The sequence below is a fragment of the Podarcis vaucheri genome (genome assembly GCF_965113315.1).
Source record: "Podarcis vaucheri genome assembly, chromosome: 5".
Classification (NCBI taxonomy): domain Eukaryota; kingdom Metazoa; phylum Chordata; class Lepidosauria; order Squamata; family Lacertidae; genus Podarcis; species Podarcis vaucheri.
Window position 1 is genome coordinate 23,426,429 of NC_138763.1, and position 19,170 is coordinate 23,445,598.

At 44.4% G+C, this 19,170-nt stretch overlaps 1 protein-coding gene across 2 annotated transcripts; it reads left to right on the forward strand.

The window, feature by feature from the left end:
- Positions 1-124: 124 nt before the first annotated feature.
- LOC309533266 (protein C3orf33) lies at positions 125-16,654 on the forward strand. 2 transcript variants are annotated; one of them, XM_082224629.1, is made up of 6 exons: positions 125-331; positions 3,752-3,811; positions 9,288-9,320; positions 11,830-11,983; positions 14,187-14,347; positions 14,919-16,654. In XM_082224629.1, exons 1-6 carry the CDS (start codon positions 143-145, stop codon positions 15,183-15,185), a joined length of 864 nt encoding a protein of 287 aa, XP_082080755.1. In that variant the 5' UTR covers positions 125-142; the 3' UTR covers positions 15,186-16,654. The 2 variants fall into 2 exon arrangements, with proteins under 2 accessions (XP_082080755.1, XP_082080756.1); XM_082224630.1 differs by lacking the exon at positions 9,288-9,320.
- The last annotated feature ends 2,516 nt before the right edge of the window (positions 16,655-19,170 follow it).

The following is a 19,170-nucleotide window of genomic DNA, read 5'->3' on the forward strand; positions in this document are numbered from 1 at the left end:
AATCGCCCCCCCCCCCACTATATTTGGTCCTAGTTAGGACTGCGCTGTAATCAGTTTACGGCAAACCACGAAGGGGAAGCTAGGAGAAGGAAGGAAGAACATCGGCGTCGACTGAATCTTTTTTATTGCAGCAGCAGCAGCAATGAAGGCGCGACTCCTGCAAGTGTCCGGCAAGCGGCGCTGCGCCCTGGTGCACGCGGAAGCCCGAGGAAAGGAAGGCGCAGGCAGTGGCGGCGCCTGGTCAGCCATGGCGGGGCAACGAGGCGGGGAGCCGGCGAATTACGTCTCTCGCCTCTCGGCATGGGCGGACGAGCACCTCACCCTCGTCCGGGTAGGAGCAGTGGCGAGGGAGGGAGCCGGTTGGCGCCTTGGCAGGGCGCGCTTGCTTGCCGTCGCCCTTAGGTCTTTGGGGATAGGCTGAAACGAAAAGAGGTCAGAACGGCGACGACCAAGACAATAAATGGGCATGTTGAATCTCTGCAGCCCGGGATCCCTGCTGCTTCTCCAAATATGTCGTGGCCGTGCACCATCGTTGGGGATGGGCACTAAGCATATGCTCAGAGGCGCTCTTTCCCTTCTTGATTGCGTGCCCTGGAGGCACGGGAACAGGTTCTGGTTTGTTGCTCTGCTGCGCCAGGCTATAACAGGGACCCGGGTGCGGGTGGAGGGGGGAACATGGGAGTCCCCTCTTTGGCCTATTTTGGTTCTGCCTTTGCTCACATGCACAATTTGCTTCACTGGCTGAGGGGACAAAGGGATGCATTTGGTCCTCCTTGTGAGGGAAGGGTTTGATTTCGTGGAGTCAAACGATGTTCCTCCGCAGCCCAAAGACGTTTGGAAATACTAACTTTTAAAGGTGTTCTCCTTCCTTCAAAGTATAAAGTGTGTGGGGCAAAGAGGAGTTGGGGAACGGGGGTGATGCAGACTTGGGAAATAGTTCTGGAGACAAGACTGAATGCCACAGCCACCAGGTCTGTAAAAAAAGGTAAAGGACCCCTGATAGTTAAGTCCAGTCGTGAATGCATTTACCTTCCCGCCGGAGTGGTACCTATTTATCTACTTGCACTTTGACGTGCCCGCCGACCTTCCGATCGTAAGCCCTAGACCAGGCTTCCTCAAACTCAGCCCTCCAGATGTTTTTGGCCTACAACTCCCATAATCCCTAGCTAGCAGGACCAGTGGTCAGGGATGATGGGAATTGTAGTCTCAAAACATCTGGAGGGATGAGTTTGAGGAAGCCTGGGCTCAGTGGTTTAGACCCCAGCGCCACCCGCGTCCCTACCAGGTCTGTAGCCCTGATCTAAATTGTGCTTGCATTTACGCTTTTAAAAGACCTTCCCTGTGGCTGCAATTACACTTTTAAAAGACCACAGGAGATTTAGGCTTTATTTGGTTTAATTTTAAAAAGTAAGCTGTTCAATTAATTAAGGCAACATTTTGGCTGTTCAAAATATTTTTAATTGATTAATTGTCTAAACTGGAGGTTTACACCACATCAGCTGGAATCAAGGGGTCTCAGGAGGGAAATTCTTCAGGGGTGCACCGTCTTAAATACTTGTCTTTTTTCCTCAGACAAAACACATTTTAAGGTTTATGGCAGCACATATATCACAACCTTTTTGAAAAATGTTTTCAGCTTCAAGGCTGAAGTTCTAAAAGCTATTGCAGTAAAGAGATATTTTGCTTGGTTGAAACAAAAGCAATACAGTAGTACCTCCGGTTACAGATGCTTCAGGTTACAGACTCCACTAACCCTAGAAATAGTACCTCGGATTAAGAACTTTACTTCAGGATGAGAACAGAAATCGTGTGGCGGTGCAGCAGCAGCAGGAGGTCCCATTAGCTAAAGTAGTACCTCAGGTTAAGAACAGTTTCAGGTTAAGAACGGACCTCCAGAACAAAGTAAGTTCTTAACCCGAGGTACCACTGTAGCTACTTCTGAATTCTCAGACTAATTGCACTCGTATTCACAGAAGGAAGTCGGTTTATGAGGCTTGCTCCCTAACAGGTGTGTTTAGAATGGATTAAAGTATGCAAGTATGCAAATATCAGGAGATCAAGAAACCTAGGGCAGTAGATCTAGCACTAATGATCAGGAAAAGTCCGAGCATAAAGGTGTGTTAAAAATAAAATTAAAAAGATGGAAGCTTGCTACTATCCATGCTTCCCAGAATACTCATATGAAAATTTATGCACATGCCGTAAATAAAATTTAGAGGATTAATCTATTGCAATTCATTTCACTGAGTTGCCGCTTTTCCCGCCTAGACTCACTCTCACTAGCAGAGATTTGGGCAAGGCGTGAACAGCAGCAAAGGCTTGCATAGAACCCATATGAAGCTGGCTGCATAAGGAGAGGAGGTGTGGAAGAGTATCTGTTGCTATTCACACTCTGGAGAGAGAGGAAGTTGGAAGTGAAAGTGGTTGAGGTTCAAAATGATGAGAGTGTGTTCCTTGTTACCAGAGGCCATTCTGGGAGTCAGATGGGAGACCTCTGGGTTCTGCTGCGCTACCTGCGGAACCTGGGTCAAAACCAGTAAACAAATAAAAATCGGCAAAATAGATTTTCAAGATGACATATTTTCTAAGATTTATAAATGACTGGCTCATTTGTGATGGGCAACAGTTTCAGAATGGCAACATCTCTGAGCAAATTCAGTATGTCAATCATCTGTAGTTTAGTGTGCACAATGCTATGATGGCCATGTTCAAGATACGTTCCTAAGCATATTTACTCATAACCCAAAGAGGTTTCAGTAGTGGTTCCTTGCCATCCTGGGAACAAGTGAGAAGTGGGGCCCCACAGAGTTCTGTCAGGGTTGAAACTGGGTATGCTTAGCCTGGAGAAGAGGAGACAGAGATGATATGATAGCCATCTTCAAGTATCTGAAAGGTTGTCGCATAGAAGAGGGAGCAAACGTGTTTTCTGCTGTTCCAGAGGGTAGGATATGAACCAATGGATTCAAGTTACAAGAGAAAAGATTCCAACTACTGTAAATGTTAGGAAGGAATTTCTGATGATCAGAACTGCTTTGAGAGTGGAATGGATTTCCTTGGAAGGTGGTGGACTCTCATTCATTGGAGATTTTTAAGCAGAGGTTGAGTGGCCATCTGCCAGGCATTCTTTAGCTGTGATTCCTGAATTGCTGGGATTAAACTAGATGATCTTTGGAGTCCCTTCCATCTTAGAAGTCCCAAGTATTTTAATGAGGTTTGGGGGTTGCAGTTACTTGCATTTTAGCACAATCCCATGCATATTTACTCCAAAGTAAGCTCTACTCTAAAGCCGCTTTGAGGTTTGTTTGCTTTTTACTACCAAGTAGTATATAAATTTTATGGAGAGGGGGATACAATCCCAAGAGTAAGCCATGTGGAATTAAATAAGACTTCTGAATAGGCCCAGTTAGGATTGTGCTGCTAGATAATGAATTCAGCAGATGCCCCAAAAATAATTATAAATTTTGTATCATTTACTTTCCTTTTATTTATTTAACTTTTTCTTTAAATAATGGATTGCTTAGAGAAAACTAAATCTGAGATCCCTTTGTAAACTTAGTTTTGTTGTTGTTGTCTAGATTAACTGAAACATAAGTCAGAAAACCTTTCTGACGCATAACTGTGGCTGCTCTCAGATATATATTTTTTGCTTTTCTCTTTATAACGATAGCATGCTCTGGCTTCAATTAAATGAAAGTCATGTAGTGGAGACTTAAACAATTTATGAAATAATTTATTATGCTATTTTCTGCAGAACATCAGCACTGGAATGGCGATAGCTGGAGTAATTTTACTTGCAAAGAGTGTAAAATTGGTAAGTTATGTATTGAATTTAATAATGTTTATGAGTTGCCTGAAGCGGTTAGGTGCTGCACATAGCACAAGTTCAATAATGAGCAGTAATTGCTTGCTTATCTGTAATTTTTAGCCAAAGTCTATTACTGTAATTGAGCCTTTTCAATCTGAAGTGTACTTTTAGCAGAATATTTAGATCTCTAGCCTGCTTGATCCCTAGAGTAAGCTGAAATTTGAAAACACAAGCAGATTCACTGCAGTCGGTTTTCTAACTAGAATGAATATAAAATAAATTACTGTCTGTTAAAATGGTGGTTTTATCTACTCAGGGCCAATTGAAATGAAAAGGACTTAAGAGTCCTTCCCAGAACTGTCAAGCTTTGTTGATTTTTCACTCTTAGGACTTTAAAAGGTTTAAGGAGCATCTCTCCATATATCAATCCACATAATCATTGAGATCCTTCAGGGAGTGTTGTAATTGCCAACTAGGTAAGATTGGCTGATGCATGGAACGGGCTTGTCACTCATAGCCCCTCCTCTACAAGAAGACCTGTCAAAGCCCATCATCACTTGTTCTTAGAAACAAGACTTTGGGGGTCTCGTTTAACATATTTAATTATACTTAACGGTGCACCACATTTTGGCTGTTCAGTTTGTTGTGAAAAGACGACATCCAGCTGCTCCAGTTTCTCAGTTAATCAAAATGGCCTAGAATATGGCCTAGATACAGGCATGAAATATCAGTTTGCCTTAAGCTAGGAATTATTTTTTGTTAGGGGAGGGGTCATACCTCTGGCGAGAGATACATTGTGTTCCTTCTGGGGTAGTTCGCCACCTTTGATCTCCACCCTGCTCTCACGTGTAGCTCTATAGCAGTGTTTCCCAACCGGTGTTCCGCGGCACACTAGTGTGCCGTGAGACACCGGCTGGTGTGCCGTGGGAGGGAGGCGGGCGAGTCAGGCGGCGAGAGGCGGCGGCGGCGAGGATCCGCGTCGAGCCGGGGGCGGCTCCGCGGTGGTGGTGCCGAGCGGTGGGGCAGCGTGCGCAAAAGGGAGGAGCGCGAGACAGCGGAGGAGGAGGAGGCCGGCATGTCCGGGCAGCAGCAGCAACAGCAGCAGCAGCAACTCCCGGCGACGGCTCCTCCTCCGCCCGCTATCGCCACCACCACCACAACAGCCGCCGCCGCCTCAGCTGCCGCCGTCCCTCAGTCCCTCGCTCTGCTGCCTCCTCCCACCCCGGCAAGGGGAAGGGAAAAAACGTTCACTTTTGTGCGTCCCTCCCGGCGTGACGCTGCGCGCTGACGTCACGGGGCGGGGCTTTAATGGTGGTGTGCCGCGAGATTTTTTTCCAGTAAACAGGTGTGCCGTTGCCCAAAAACGTTTGGGAAACACTGCTCTATAGAAACGCTGGCCTAAACTATTTACCCCCAACCTATTTCAAAATTTAAAAAAAGAGTACAAAGGCCTTTTGACTTAAAAAAAAGGCAGTCTGAACAAAACTCCTGGTCTCTCTTACTGAATGCCTTACTAAACAACGAAACAAAACCCTTCTGGAAACTGGTCTCCGGTTTCCTGAGCAATAGCTCCCTAGCCCCTAGCTGTGCCATTCCAACTCAGGTAAGGTAAAGGTAGAGAGACCCCTGATCATTAGGTCCAGTCGTGGCCGACTCTGGGGTTGTGGCGCTCATCTCGCTTTATTGGCCGAGGGAGCCGGCGTACAGCTTCCGGGTCATGTGGCCAGCATGACTAAGCTGCTTCTGGCAAACCAGAGCAGCACATGGAAACGCCGTTTACCTTCCCGCCGGAGCAGTACCTATTTATCTACTTGCACTTTGATGTGCTTTCGAACTGCTAGGTTGGCAGGAGCAGGGACTGAACAACAGGAGCTCACCCCGTCATGGGGATTTGAACCGCCGACCTTCTGATCGGCAAGTCCTAGGCTCTGTGGTTTAACCCACAGTGCCACCCATGTCCCCTTCCAGTTCAGGTATGGGAGAACAATTTTATAAATATATTCACGGAAAATTCAAATCTCCCCGCCAGTTTTTATGATGAAGATTCGGCAGAACTGTCACTGCTCCCACAATGGAGCCCGGTTACAGTGGAATAAATTAATTGGGAACTTGAAGAGTGGTAAGGCCCCGGGAAATGGCTTTATCTCAGTTGAATTGATCATATCAAATCAGCACTGGTGGGCTCCTCTTCTGGCGGCACTTTTTACTATAGCAAAAAACTCAGGCAAAGTACTGTCTAGCTGGCAACATGCAATAGTAGTGTCAAGGTGGTGTCCGCTCTTCACAGTTAACACCCTCTGCTCACTCAGAGAGATATTTACAGTTGTACCTTGGGTTAAGTACTTAATTCATTCCGGAGGTCTGTTCTTAACCTGAAGCACCACTTTAGCTAATAGGGCCTGCTGCCGCGCTGCCGGAGCACGATTTCTGTTCTCATCCTGAAACAAAGTTCGTAACAGTTTCTGGGTTAGCGGAGTCTGTAACCTGAAGTGTATGTAACCTGAAGCGTATGTAACCCGAAGTACCACTGTACAGTTCCTTATTTACATATGTACAAACAGCTACAGTTCCAAATCATGCGTCTGAATCCGATGAGTTACATTCGGGGAGTGGCTTCCTTCAGCTCCTTCTCCAACACAGCAGACGTGAGAATCTCACGAGATGTCTTTGATCCCTGCATTTTAACTCTGCTCGCCTGTGCTGAAGGCACCGCTTCCCATTCTGAACTCCCTGCTTGGTGGCAGGGCTCTCCAGCATCGCAGAGCCCTGACACCACTTGACTGCTCTCCGCTTTCTCCTCCCCTGCTTGTCTGTCATTTCCCTGTTTTCCCCGTCTGACTTGTCCCTGCTCTGATACTCCCGCTTCCCTTCACCCAAGGGCGTTCCCTATCTGTTCCATGACAAGTAGTCCCAGTCTTTAAGAGACGTCAGCCAAACGTGCCTTCTAATTATAGGCCAATCAGTCTGCTTTCAACTATAGGAAAGCTGTATGCCCGCTTTCTCTGTAACAAACTGACAACTTTTCTAAATGACTATAATATACTATCTGAAGCTCAGTCAGCTTTCCGCAAGAGCCACTCAACATCAGACCACTGTCTCCCTCCTAGCCGAGAAGTACACTAGACCTCTACAGGGAAAACTCTTTGTGGCCTTTATGGACCTGAAATCTGCCATTGACTCCATCACCAGATTCCAACTATGGTCCAAATTACCGGTACATCTAGTACTGAAGGATAAACGTCTCCTATAGCTTATAAAAGCCCTGTACTGTGGAAGCAATTTGCAGGTTAGGTGTGGGTTGCAGGGCCAGCTCTTGGACTGTATTGAGATGGACAGGGGAGTGAGACAGGGATGTATTTTGGCTCCCACTTTGTTCAGTTTGTTTCTGAATGACTTAGAGGCAAGCTTAATGGACCCTGATGACCATCTTCCAAAAACAGGGACGAGAAAGACCCCTTTCTTGTTGTATGCGGATGACGCAGCCATTCTCTCCCAACCCAGACCTGGCCTGAACTACCAACTAAGGAAATTCTCAGACTACTGCTCTGATAATGGGTTACCCATCAATTATGAAAAATCAAAAGTCCTGGTGTTTGAGAAGAGATTGTCCCCGAGTAAATAGGTACTGGACAGTCACAAACTAGAGCAGACCAAATTCTTCCAGTACCTAGGGCTTCTATTTCATCATTCCAAGTCCTGGAAACTTCATTGGTAAACCGCCTATCAAAAGGCAGAGGTAAGCAAACTGGCTATACTATTCTTTTATACAAGGAGAGGCCATTATGTTCCATCAGCCCTTAAGGTATTTAATGCAACATCTGTCTCTCAACTCCTCTATGCCTCAAATGTCTGGTTCAATGGCTCATTCTCCAGGTTCGATGGCTTCCATGCAAAGTTTCTCCGGTCCCTCCTACAAGTTCCAAATTGTGTTCCAAATGCAATACTATTTTCAGAAACAGGTGAATGTCCTCTATCAACTAAAGCATGGTGGGCTGTCCTGAGATAGTGGCTCAAGAACTCAGTCTTTGGCCTAGGGAAGGGGTTACTTCCATACCTAAACAATGAGTTTACCAGCTCATGGATGAAAATTATGGTTAGAAAAGCCGCTTCAATTGGTATTCCACCTTCTCTCCTGTACCATCTGGGCTTTGATACCCATCTGGGCTTTGATACCTCTGAGGCAAAGGCTCTGGGACATATCACATAGTGATCTCCGATCTCAATCTCATGTTATCTGTGGCCCATTAGCAGTAGGAATTCACTATGGGTTTGAGTTCCAGACACCTGCATATCTTAGAAATTTGTCTGTACCAACATATCAGCATCTTTTCACCAAAGCCAGATTAAATGTATTCCCATTAGAAGTGTTAAACGGCATACTGAGAGGTATCCCTTATCAAGATAGGATCTGTTGACTGCATGAGGCATATTTTATTGCATTGCGGACAATATGATCAAGCTAGGGAACTATTGATTAAACCACTATTGGCAAATCGGCAGGGTCAATCTGAAGCCTACCATATCAAATATCTTCTGGATGACAAGTCCAATAATATCACAGTGGCCGTGGCAAAGTTTCTTTCAGTAGTCATACGAATCAAAGATCAACATACCCATGACTAAACAAATAATGCTTCCGTCTCCCTTCCCTGGGGGTTTGTCTGTATGAATCTGTATTTTATTCTGAATCCATGTTATGGGTTGTTGGACCGCAATAAAGATTATTATAAAATAATCAGATTTCAACCGGAATATCTGGGAGGCATTTCTTGTTTTTTTCACATAATTTGGGACAGCTTTTTCACGTGTTACTTTCCCCTACAAACCTTTTTTGAGAGATTGGCTGGAAAACAGCCTCATGTGTTTCCTTGAAACGCAATAGACTAGTTGGGCATTAGTGTTTCAAGGCTCTGTTTGTGTCCCAGGCTAGTCACGTATTTCACAGACAAAACATATTTGGCTATTTCCCAGCCAAATCCTTATTTGTTAAGCAAGCAAATGAGGAAAACTGACATGGAAAGGCTGTATTGTAACAATTGCTTGATGGCCCAAATCAAGCTTCACTTCTTTAAGGATGTAAATCACTAGGATATTAGCTACTTTGTTCAGGACTATGTTCTGTGTAAAAACAGCTGCTTTTATATGCGTTCTATTAACCTTCCATTGCTATTTTATGTTGCGTTGTTTCTCTCTTCCCAAATCACCCAGGATGTTTCTCTTAAATTATGTTTGATTTCCTTTGTCAGTACCTGTATGGGTCTTCCGGCACATGGCAAATAAATATTGACTTTCCTGGGCAGTTTTCCACTTTGCGATCTATGTTGATCTCCTCCTATGAGTATATGAATCATTTTCTTGGCAGTGTGGAAACCTATATTGTTCAAATGGGGGTTCGTAATTTACAGATGAGATGGACAGTAGCATCACTGTGTGGTTTTTTTTAAAAAAATCTGCTTTCACATGATTTTTGTTTTATTCACAGAACTATCTGATGAGATACATTGCTTTAGAAAAGGTATCTTATACTGTTGGTACACCCTCTCCTTCCCAGATGGAGAACGGGATACCTCGTGTGTCAGGGAATTGACATAGGAGCGAGAGGCGGAGGGGAGGCTCCCAGATGATGTGGGCGAAGGACCCAGCAGCAGGGGGAGAAACAGCTCAGTAGAGGGGGAAGCCAATCAGCGCAACACCAGGGATAAAGGGAGGCAGACGGGGGAAGTGGAGAGAGGGCTCAGGGACTCTTCACTGGACATCAGTGAGGAGAGCCCAGGTCCTCCGCTACCCACGCCTTCCCTGTGCAGAAGACTCCCGCGCAGTGAGAGGAGGAGGAGACTGGGTGTCAAACAACTTTTATGTTGGAAGAGGTTCAAGAAACGCCCACTGACGGATTCTGCCAGTGACTGAGGCAGCCACGATGAGAAGGGGCTGTGCAGTCAGAAAGTTTTAACAAGGCAAATTAACCGAGAAAGGCACCAGTTTACGCACGAGTAACTCATACCCATTACATTGTGTGTGTGTGTGTGCATGTGTATGCAATTTGTTTCATGTGTTCAATTAGTGACGGGCCCATAAGCAATCAAGATTCAAATGTCACCCACTGGGATTTCTGAAGACCAAATTGACAGGCCCCTGATTTCTTCTTTTCAGGAGCTGTCATCTCAGGCTGGTGATATAGTGAGTGGCTGTGTGCAAGGGCCAGTGCAGAAAAGTGGTATGTATGAAGCAGTAGCAATATTAATAGTAGCAGCAATACCATGAGTAGTAGGTTGGCAGGGAGTAAAAGAACAGATAATGGCAATGTGAGAGACACATTACCACTTCATTGACTATCCTCCCTCTTTGCCATTGGAACGCTTTGCCTCCTGCCATCCATCTGGCTTCTGTTGTTACATTTAAACACCTCCTTCAAAACTTGGCTGCTCACCATCTTTCTCCAACTCAGTCTTCCACCTTTACCGTTCCCCTCCTCTGCCTTTGCTTTGAATTACATTTTGTATCTTGCAAGCCAGAGGGTGGGCTTTGTTTTTAAAAGGTAAAAGGTAAATGATCACTGGATGGTTAAGTCCAGTCAAAGGTGACTATGGGGTTGTGACGCTCATCTCGCTTTCAGACCGAGGGACCTGGCTTTTGTTCACAGACAGCTTTCCAGGTCATGTGGCCAGCATGACCGAACTGCTTCTGGCGCAACGGAACACTGTGACGGAAGCCAGAGTGCATAGAAATGCTGTTTACCTTCCCGCCACAGCGGTACCTATTTATTGACTTGTGCTGGTGTGCTTTCGAACTGCTAGGTTGGCAGAAGCTGGGACAGAGCAACGGGAGCAGGGATTTGAACTGCTGACCCAAGAGGCTCAGTGGTTTAGAACACCACACCACCTGCATCCCTTTGTTTTATAATCAACTTGTCTAGTTGAGATGTAGCCTAGGAGTCGGCTTCAGTGTGTGAGCAGGTCTTGCTATGTTTTAAATTTTAAATTAGTCAGCGCTGTGCAGTTTCTGTGGCCAAACATGGTTTCACTGGAGTATTTTCCATGTTAAGAATATGTCATGTCAGTTGCTTTTGGAAAGCCAGACTAAGCGCAATAAGCAGACTTGTTTCATTATGTTTATTTACAGAACCTTCGGATGTTGTTTGCAAGGTCTTCTGTTTCTGTGAAGAGACCTTGCAGGACAACAGGAGAGAAGGATTGGGTAATAAATTAATTCCTGGTGGCTTGACCTCCTCAGTAATAGAAGCCAGATGTGATATGAGCAACATAGCAAAAGACCATTCTGGTGGTAAACTCTAGTTACTCTGCTGGGCCCTGCTGCATTTACCAGCTTCTCCTACATCCGTACTGCTTTTTCAGAGGTGGGCATCCACCCTCCACACTTCTCTTCCCCTCCCCACCCCCCAAAACCTGGCTCCTTTTCCTTCTGAGATGAGTTGAGGCTGAGGACCTGATCCCATTGAGGGAAATGTGCCAAAGTTGCTAGTAGCACGTTGCTAGTAGGGTGTCTATAGGGCAACATCATATGTTAAATTTTGAAATGTCCCAGGAATATACTTTAAAATGGTAAAATGCAACAAGCATGTTTGCAAGCCCATGTCTCACACAGATAATATTCAGAAGGGAACTGTGAGGGGTTGCTCTCCCTTGTTGAATGTGCACTCATCGGCAGCCCATAATGTGTGAAACAGCTCTTAAGTAAAAAGAAGAAGAAGGGGAGAGATATACACATATATTTTCTCGTAAGGCCTGATTTTCTTCAATTGTTTCAATGTATAGCCCATTCTATGTCAGGGGCTTGAAGGTGAGTTGTGATATGTGGATCACAGAGTCTTAAACTGCTTCATAGAATAGGTTTATAGAATGACAACTTGCCACTGAGTGATACCTGTAACGGGTTATAGCTTGGAAACATTTGCTTGGAAACATCTTGTTATGTGAATTAAATGATTACAGAGATCTATCCGGACATTACAAGTTCTCCATTTTTTTATTCCCTCTCCCCTGTCTCTTTCCTTTTTTCATGAAAAGACAACCAAATTCACAACTGCTATGGAAATACCAGTGGAATTTATAGAGAAGAACGTTAAGTTGCGGGGACGGTTGCACCGAATAAGTGAACGAGGATTGGAAATTGAACATGTTCCCATTACCCTTCCAATCATTTCATCTTTGCAGAGAAGATGTAAGTAGGATGAAAGACATGCGTGAGCCCATAGTGGCCAAGTCAAACATTATTTAACTATCTGCAAACTTGATACTGTTAATAGCATGATTGTCACAGTCTGTACCTTTCCGCTCATTTTGTCCTGACCTCACCCTTCCACACAATTCCACCACCCCAATCATGTAGGTATGTATGTACAAACTCAGAATAACACTTCATGCATTTTATGAAAAGGAGTTTATTCCAGGAAAGCTTATGCCACAAGAGTCCTTTTTGGTTTTGATACTTAATAATATCCCAATCTGCCTGGTATCATTGAATGGAATCCCCAGAAAATGCATACCCAAAGCAAATACAATATGTACTTAGACATTGCAAAAGAATTTGAGTGCTTTAACTGTAATCCTAGCTACGTATTTAATTCAATGAGACTTGCTCTCAGGGAAGTGGGGTTAGGATTGCTGGCTTAATCTCTTTGAGAAGTCCATGGGAAATGAAATCCAGCAAAGTGAAAATAGAATAGCTAGTACCCAAAGTGTTGCACAACTTGTTCCACTTAACTCAGAGGCAATTCAGGGTTGCTTTTTCCCCATGCTACATGAGATACAACTGAGGAGAATTTCAAAAGCCATTTGCTTGGGGTCTACTGTTCAAGTAAAAGGTAGCAAAAATCTTACTGAGCTGAGCATAACTAAGCCCTTGGGCTAAAAGTAATTCTTAAGCGTAGTGATTCTGGAATTCTAGAACTATTGTACCTACCATGTGCTCCCTTCTTACTTCTGCAAGGCTTGATGTAGAGATAACATTGTATTTCCATAACAGTGTCGCACAGATGAAAATAACTGCATCGTTGACTGTTTTCCTACTTTAAAGACAGAGGGCCTAGTATTTTTCAAGTGTAATCCATCCTATCCTAGCTACAGAGCGAACATTTTCTAAACGAGGACTACTTCACACGTTACAGCTTGAGCAGCTTGTACTTATAGTATAAAATTTGAAGCACGTACTTCTTATTTTCTCAAGCCTTCTGCACGCCTTGGAAACACATGCTGTGGGACTAAGGTTAACTGTCACTCTTACAGGAGATTATTTACAAGGGTTGTCTATGTTATTTACGTTCCTCAAGTGTTGTTCTGTCAGGTGCACAGCGCAGGTGTATAGCCTGTACCTTTTTAAATAAGCAACGTCAAAATATGTTTTCCTTTTTCATGCCTGTATCCCGGCCACTTTTGATACAGAAAGCCGTACAGCACAGTTGGTCTCTGGTGATGGAAGGTTATTATATTCCACATCATTGGAAATATGAATGAATTGCTAAAAGCTGTAAGCCGTCACAATGCATAGAATACAAATAATTGATTTAAAACTGAACAACAACAGCAAAGCAAGCATACAAAAATGCAAAAATCACACCTGCATAAGTTAAGCACTCCACTTCTCACACTTCCCCTTATGATACTTGTCTTGGTGCCTAGCTCTCAACTTACTTGCAGCCAAGGCAAAGTTTGCAACCAGTGCAGTAATAAATACGTTATTGCCAGCCAGCAAAATAGAGATTTTCTCAAGGGGAGGTGGGTTTGAAAGAGAGCAAAGGATGTAGTCGAGGAATTTTTTTCTAGGGGATGTATATAAAGGGCACTGTAACAAATAGGGTTCAATGTCCTCCACATTTCCCGACTCACAGATGCAAAGTCTTTGTTATTAAATCTTCCCATTAGATATGCAGAGGGCATGCACTGAGAACACAAAGCTCTAAATACTTTTCTAAGTGTTCCCAGCATGAGATTAATAAAGTATTGCTCCATCCCCAAAGATGTTTTATATATTGGATATCAGGATGCGTATGCCATCTGGAAAAGGTCCCTCCGTTTAAGTCCAAATAAATTTTTTCTTTGATGAGTTGCTTGACTCTGTTAGAGGCAAAATTTGGTAGCGAGTCCACATTAATCCCATAATAATGGAGAATATTGGAAATATTACAAGGCAAATGATTTCTGAAGTAGCTTTGGCTCTTTCAGCCTATGGCAAATGTTAACTTAAAAAAAAAAAAAGCCCCCAAAACCCACAGTTCTAGCTGTAAAACCAAAAATATTCACTCAAGCTGCGAAATTTTCCATGTAAACCTAGCAGATCAGAACCCCAGCTGCTTAGATTTATTAAGCCAACAAAGTGTCTCTGATAATGTTGTAATTAAACAATGTTATTGTGCATGCATCCTTAGGGAATTCAGATGGTTTATTGCTGATCAGACTTGCTGGTGTGGAGCTAACACCAGATGGCACGGTCTGGTTGAAAGAAGAGGTAAAACCCCCACAGATGATGTGGTTCCAACTTCTGGGAAGGAAGGACTCAGCGCTTGATTGCCTTGTGGTAATAAGTAAGGTAAATAAAAATGGGGGCAGGGGGAATGGATATGCATCCATGGAACCTAATCCTAAGCATATATACTCAAGACCCTCTGTGTTCACTGGGACTTATTGCCAAGCAAAAATGCATAGAGTTGCAGCCTTAATCTCTGCATATTTAATATTTTTAAGGTGGGCGGCGCTGTGGGTTAAACCACAGAGCCTAGGATTTGCCGGTCAGAAGGTTGGTGGTTCGAATTCCCGTGACAGGGTGAGCTCCCGTTACTTGGTCCCAGCTCCTGCCAACCTAGCAGTTCGAAAGCACATCAAAGTGCAAGTAGATAAATAGGTACCACTCTGGCAGGAAGGTAAACGGCGTTTCCGTGTGCTGCTCTGGTTCGCCAGAAGCGGCTTAGTCATGCTGGCCACATGACTCGGAAGCTGTACGCCAGCTCCCTTGGCCAATAAAGCGAGATAAGCGCACAACCCCAGAGTCGGCCACGACTGGACCTAATGGTCAGGGGTCCCTTTACCTTTAATGTGGCTGTTGTTTTCTGTAATTCTTGTGTAAGACACTCAACAGCGCTATCGATGTCTATTCCGAACAGGGTAGATTTTCCAGTATCTGCCTAAATGAAGAAATCCTGAGACGAGGGCTTGGCAAGACAGTCCGTATTGACGGACTAGCTCACGAATCCCGGATATATTGGAAACTCCACAAGAGGCTCCTTCGAGCTGAATTGAAAGCCGTGAGGAAAAATAAAGGAATCTGGAAAGAAGAAACGTTAGTTGAGAAGCTGAAAGAGCGTATAAGAAACAACAGATACATGCAGAAGTTAAAACAATTTGCAACATGGCTAAGCATCCGCCTCTAAAATCGAGGGGTTTGTCGAGGAGGAAGAACACACACACACCAGATGGAGAAGGATGCAACACTGTATTTTCCTCCTGTCAGAATATCACAACTAATGCCTGGCCTTCTGTTGGTGGCTTCTGCCTTAGGGGAAGAAAACGAAAACATCACAGAACATGTTTCTGGAGGAGATAGATGCACATAGCATATTCAGATATTAGTTAAGTTAACCAAAAGTATAAAAACAGAGACCCAAATCTAGGCCACGTAACATTCCAGCAAGAGAATAAAACTGAAAGCTTGCTTTATAGACGGAAATACTTGAATTAACTGGGGTATGTCTCATCCATGCATGTGGCTGCTGTCAGTCCTTCCCTAATTGTGGAGCACCTGAATTAGGCAGCAGACAGAATGGAGAAGCCTTTTTTCTCCTGTGAGGTTGTGAGTGGTATATAGGCTCAGTTCCCAGGATTGGGAACCACCATTCTTAATCAGCTAGTGCTGATTTCTTCTGCTGCATCAGCCTGTGATGAGGTGGTAATGTACTGAACAGTAACTTGAATTCCTAAATGCTCTTTTGGGGTAAATTTAGTTCACGGCATCAGCATGAGCACAGCACCTTTCCTGTAAACTGATGCAATTTGACATTGGTGCTGCCATCAACTGAAAACGTGGGCATTTGCCACCGGTGGGTTCCGTAGTCTCTGTTCCCAGGGATATTACAAGTGTACGGTGTCATACATTGCACCGTGCACAAGCTTTAAAATTCGGAATCGCAGTTCTTGGTTTTTGGTTCTGGGAATATACCAGGACTGTTCTAGAAGAAGTTGCTTTCACTTGATTCTGGTTGTATTCTGAGATTTGGTTCTAATGCAACTGATGTGTGGGGTACTGCGCCATGTTCTGTGCTATCTATGTGAGTTGTGATTGGCTGAAATCCACTGAACCGTGTGGGGAAACAGCTTCTCATGAACAGCTTCACACCCTCCACTGAGCAGTGCCTACATGACAGCATTACAAACCACTGCACATGGTTGTGGCTTGCGTCAGTTAGGCCTTGGTTGGTTCCATAGGAGCTGAACAGATTTAAAAGGGACACTGCTTACATGGCTTTTGAAGTGCTTTCTAAGGTTGCAGTGCCAGTTGAAATGGAAATTCATTCCTGTATGACCTTCGTTATGTATTCCTGCCAAGATTAATTGACCTGATTGATGATCATAAGATCTGAGCACTTGACTCATGTTTACTTTGGTGGAACATTATGTATGCCTGTTTGTTCTAAAGCATTTAATTTATCTGCTTAGCTAGAATTTGGCGGCCCGATGATAAGGCTACTGTTTTAATAATCTTGCTAAACAATCTAGAATATGATAATATTGTACACGGAGGATTAAACATAGTATTTCTCTTGTTGTCCTGTATAATTTTTGCACATTGCTCCCTTGAAAGGAGTTTGTCATATATATAGTCATTAAAAGCTTAACATACTTAGTTACGTATTTCTATACCTTGAACAAATGAAGTGACCTTTTCCTCTCTTGGAAGTTCCCTAATATCATTTTCCTTAGCCGTATAGCTGAAAGCATCACAACTAAAAATGTGTTTTGTATGTGCACAGAGCATCTGTTACTGGCTATGACAGATGGCCCTTGGTGCACGCACGTATTTTGTGGTTGCCAACAGTGAGGGAAGCCCTTTTTGTGAGCCTGCATCTCAGGACCGTCCCTTATGTCTTGTCGAAAGGATAAATCAATAGGCAGTGCCATATTACCTGAGACTGTCATTATTGTTTATGACTCCTAATAATTAGTACTATGTGCATGGGTGTATCAACAGAAGAATGGAGAAAGAGTTGAGGAATTGAGCTGGATCCTTTCTCAGCTAAGAGGCATAAAATTGGAAAGAGGGGGTCTTGGCGAGGGGCTTGCTAACTGCACTGAACAATAATCATGTCCTTCCTGGACAGTCCTTGGCTCTGCCACAATGCCTTTTTAGTATATTTTTTTAAGGCACTACAGAGGCTGTTCCTCCACCCCTCCACGCCTCTCAGCAAATCCAAAACTAGGCTTTTCATTGCAGCAGCTGTGCCGATTGCAAAACACCCATGCAGTATGAAAGAACGAATGAAAATATGCATCCGTGCAGTATGTAATAATAATAATAATAAGAATTTATTTATACCCCGCCCATCTGACTGGGCTTCCCCAGCCACTCTGGGCGGCTTCCAACAAAATATTAAAATACTGTAATACATCAAGCATTAAAAGCTTCCCTAAACAGGGCTGCCTTCAGATGTCTTCTAAAAGTCTGGTAGCTGTTGTTCTAAAACTCTGGTAGCTGTTGTTCTCTTTGACATCTGGTGGGAGGGCGTTCCACAGGGAGGGCGCCACTACCGAGAAGGCCCTCTGTAGCTTGGCTTCTCTCAGTGAGGGAACTGCCAGAAGGCCCTCGGCGCTGGACCTCAGTGTCTGGGTAGAATGATGGGGGTGGAGACGCTCCTTCAGATATGCTGGACTGAGGCTGTTTACGGCTTTAAAGGTCAGCACCAACACTCTGTAAGGCTCTGCAGTTCTGTTGTGTCACCTCAGCTCCTGATGTAGACCTGAGCTGTCTTTCAACAGAAGCTGGGCTTTCCCAATAAGGAAGGGGTAGGAGTGCAGCTGGGGGCAGGGTATTCAAAGCCGGGAGTTTCCTTTCCCCTCTTCTCCCCCCCCCCCCGCAACTCTGCTCCCAAAATTCAATCAGAACTGATAACACCGAGTAGTTCTGTTGTGTAGCATTTCTGGATCAGAGCCAAGGCTCACTGTTTTTTGCTACTTATGTCAGAAATAATGCCATATTCTGTTCTGTGTTTCCCCTCCCCAGCCCCATTTTGTCTTTTCTTTTTTTTGCATTGAATAAATTTGTGCTTCTATATTACAGTAATGGAATTTCGGGCAGATGTGGATAAACTTTAAGTATTTGTGTTGTTGTTGTCATTTTTGCAAGCATTTCACCTGTAGGGTAAAGGGACCCCTGACCATTAGGTCCAGTCGTGGCCGACTCTGGAGTTGCGGCGCTCATCTCGCTTTATTGGCCGAGGGAGCCGGCGTACAGCTTCTGGGTCATGTGGCCCGCATGACTAAGCTGCTTCTGGCGAACCAGAGCAGCGCACAGAAATGCCGTTTACCTTCCCACCGGAGCGGTATCTATTTATCTACTTGCACTTTGACGTTAGGTTGGCAGGAGCAGGGACCGAGCAACGGGAGCTCACCCCGTCGCAGGGATTCGAACTGACGATCTTCTGATCAGCAAGCCCTAGGCTCTGTGGTTTAACCTACAACGCCACCCGCGTCCCTGCGCCACCCGTTTCCCTGTAGGAGTTTCACCTGTAGGTTTTCACCTACAGGTTTCACCTACAGGTTTTCACCTGTAGGAGTTATTTAAAGAAGAAGAAAATAAATGTCATGTGCATTTCTTTCATTACCTACCAGCAATATTAGAGAACAACCTAAATATATACGTCATTTGAATGTTTCAAGATGTAACATTTGAAAATGAATTTTAAATGGCTTGGCTGCTTTTGGCACCAAACATCTTGTCTCTACGTAAGACTAACATCCACTTCTGTTATATTTGCTAGTAACACTTCAGTCAATTTCTACTAATAGCTCAAGGATCACTCCTCATGCTACAAGGCAATTTTGACTGATGAGCAGTGACTGCGGAGAGGGAAGGAAGGTTCAAGCCTTGCTTCTGGTAGTCTTGTGTTGGCCAACAATGCTATCAGTTTCCATCTCTGTAGGCTACTTCCAGCATCTGTTCCCACACTCAGTAGACCATCCTTGCTTAACCTGGCATCTTTTAGATGTTCCGGACTACAAATCCCATCATCCCTATTGGCCATGCTGGCTGGGTCTGATGAGAGCTGGGAGTCCAAAACCATATTGAGAGCAGAAATCTGGGGAAGGTTGGGCTGTTGCTGGCCGTCAGGTTTTGCTCCTTTCTGAAAACGACACCACTGTTTA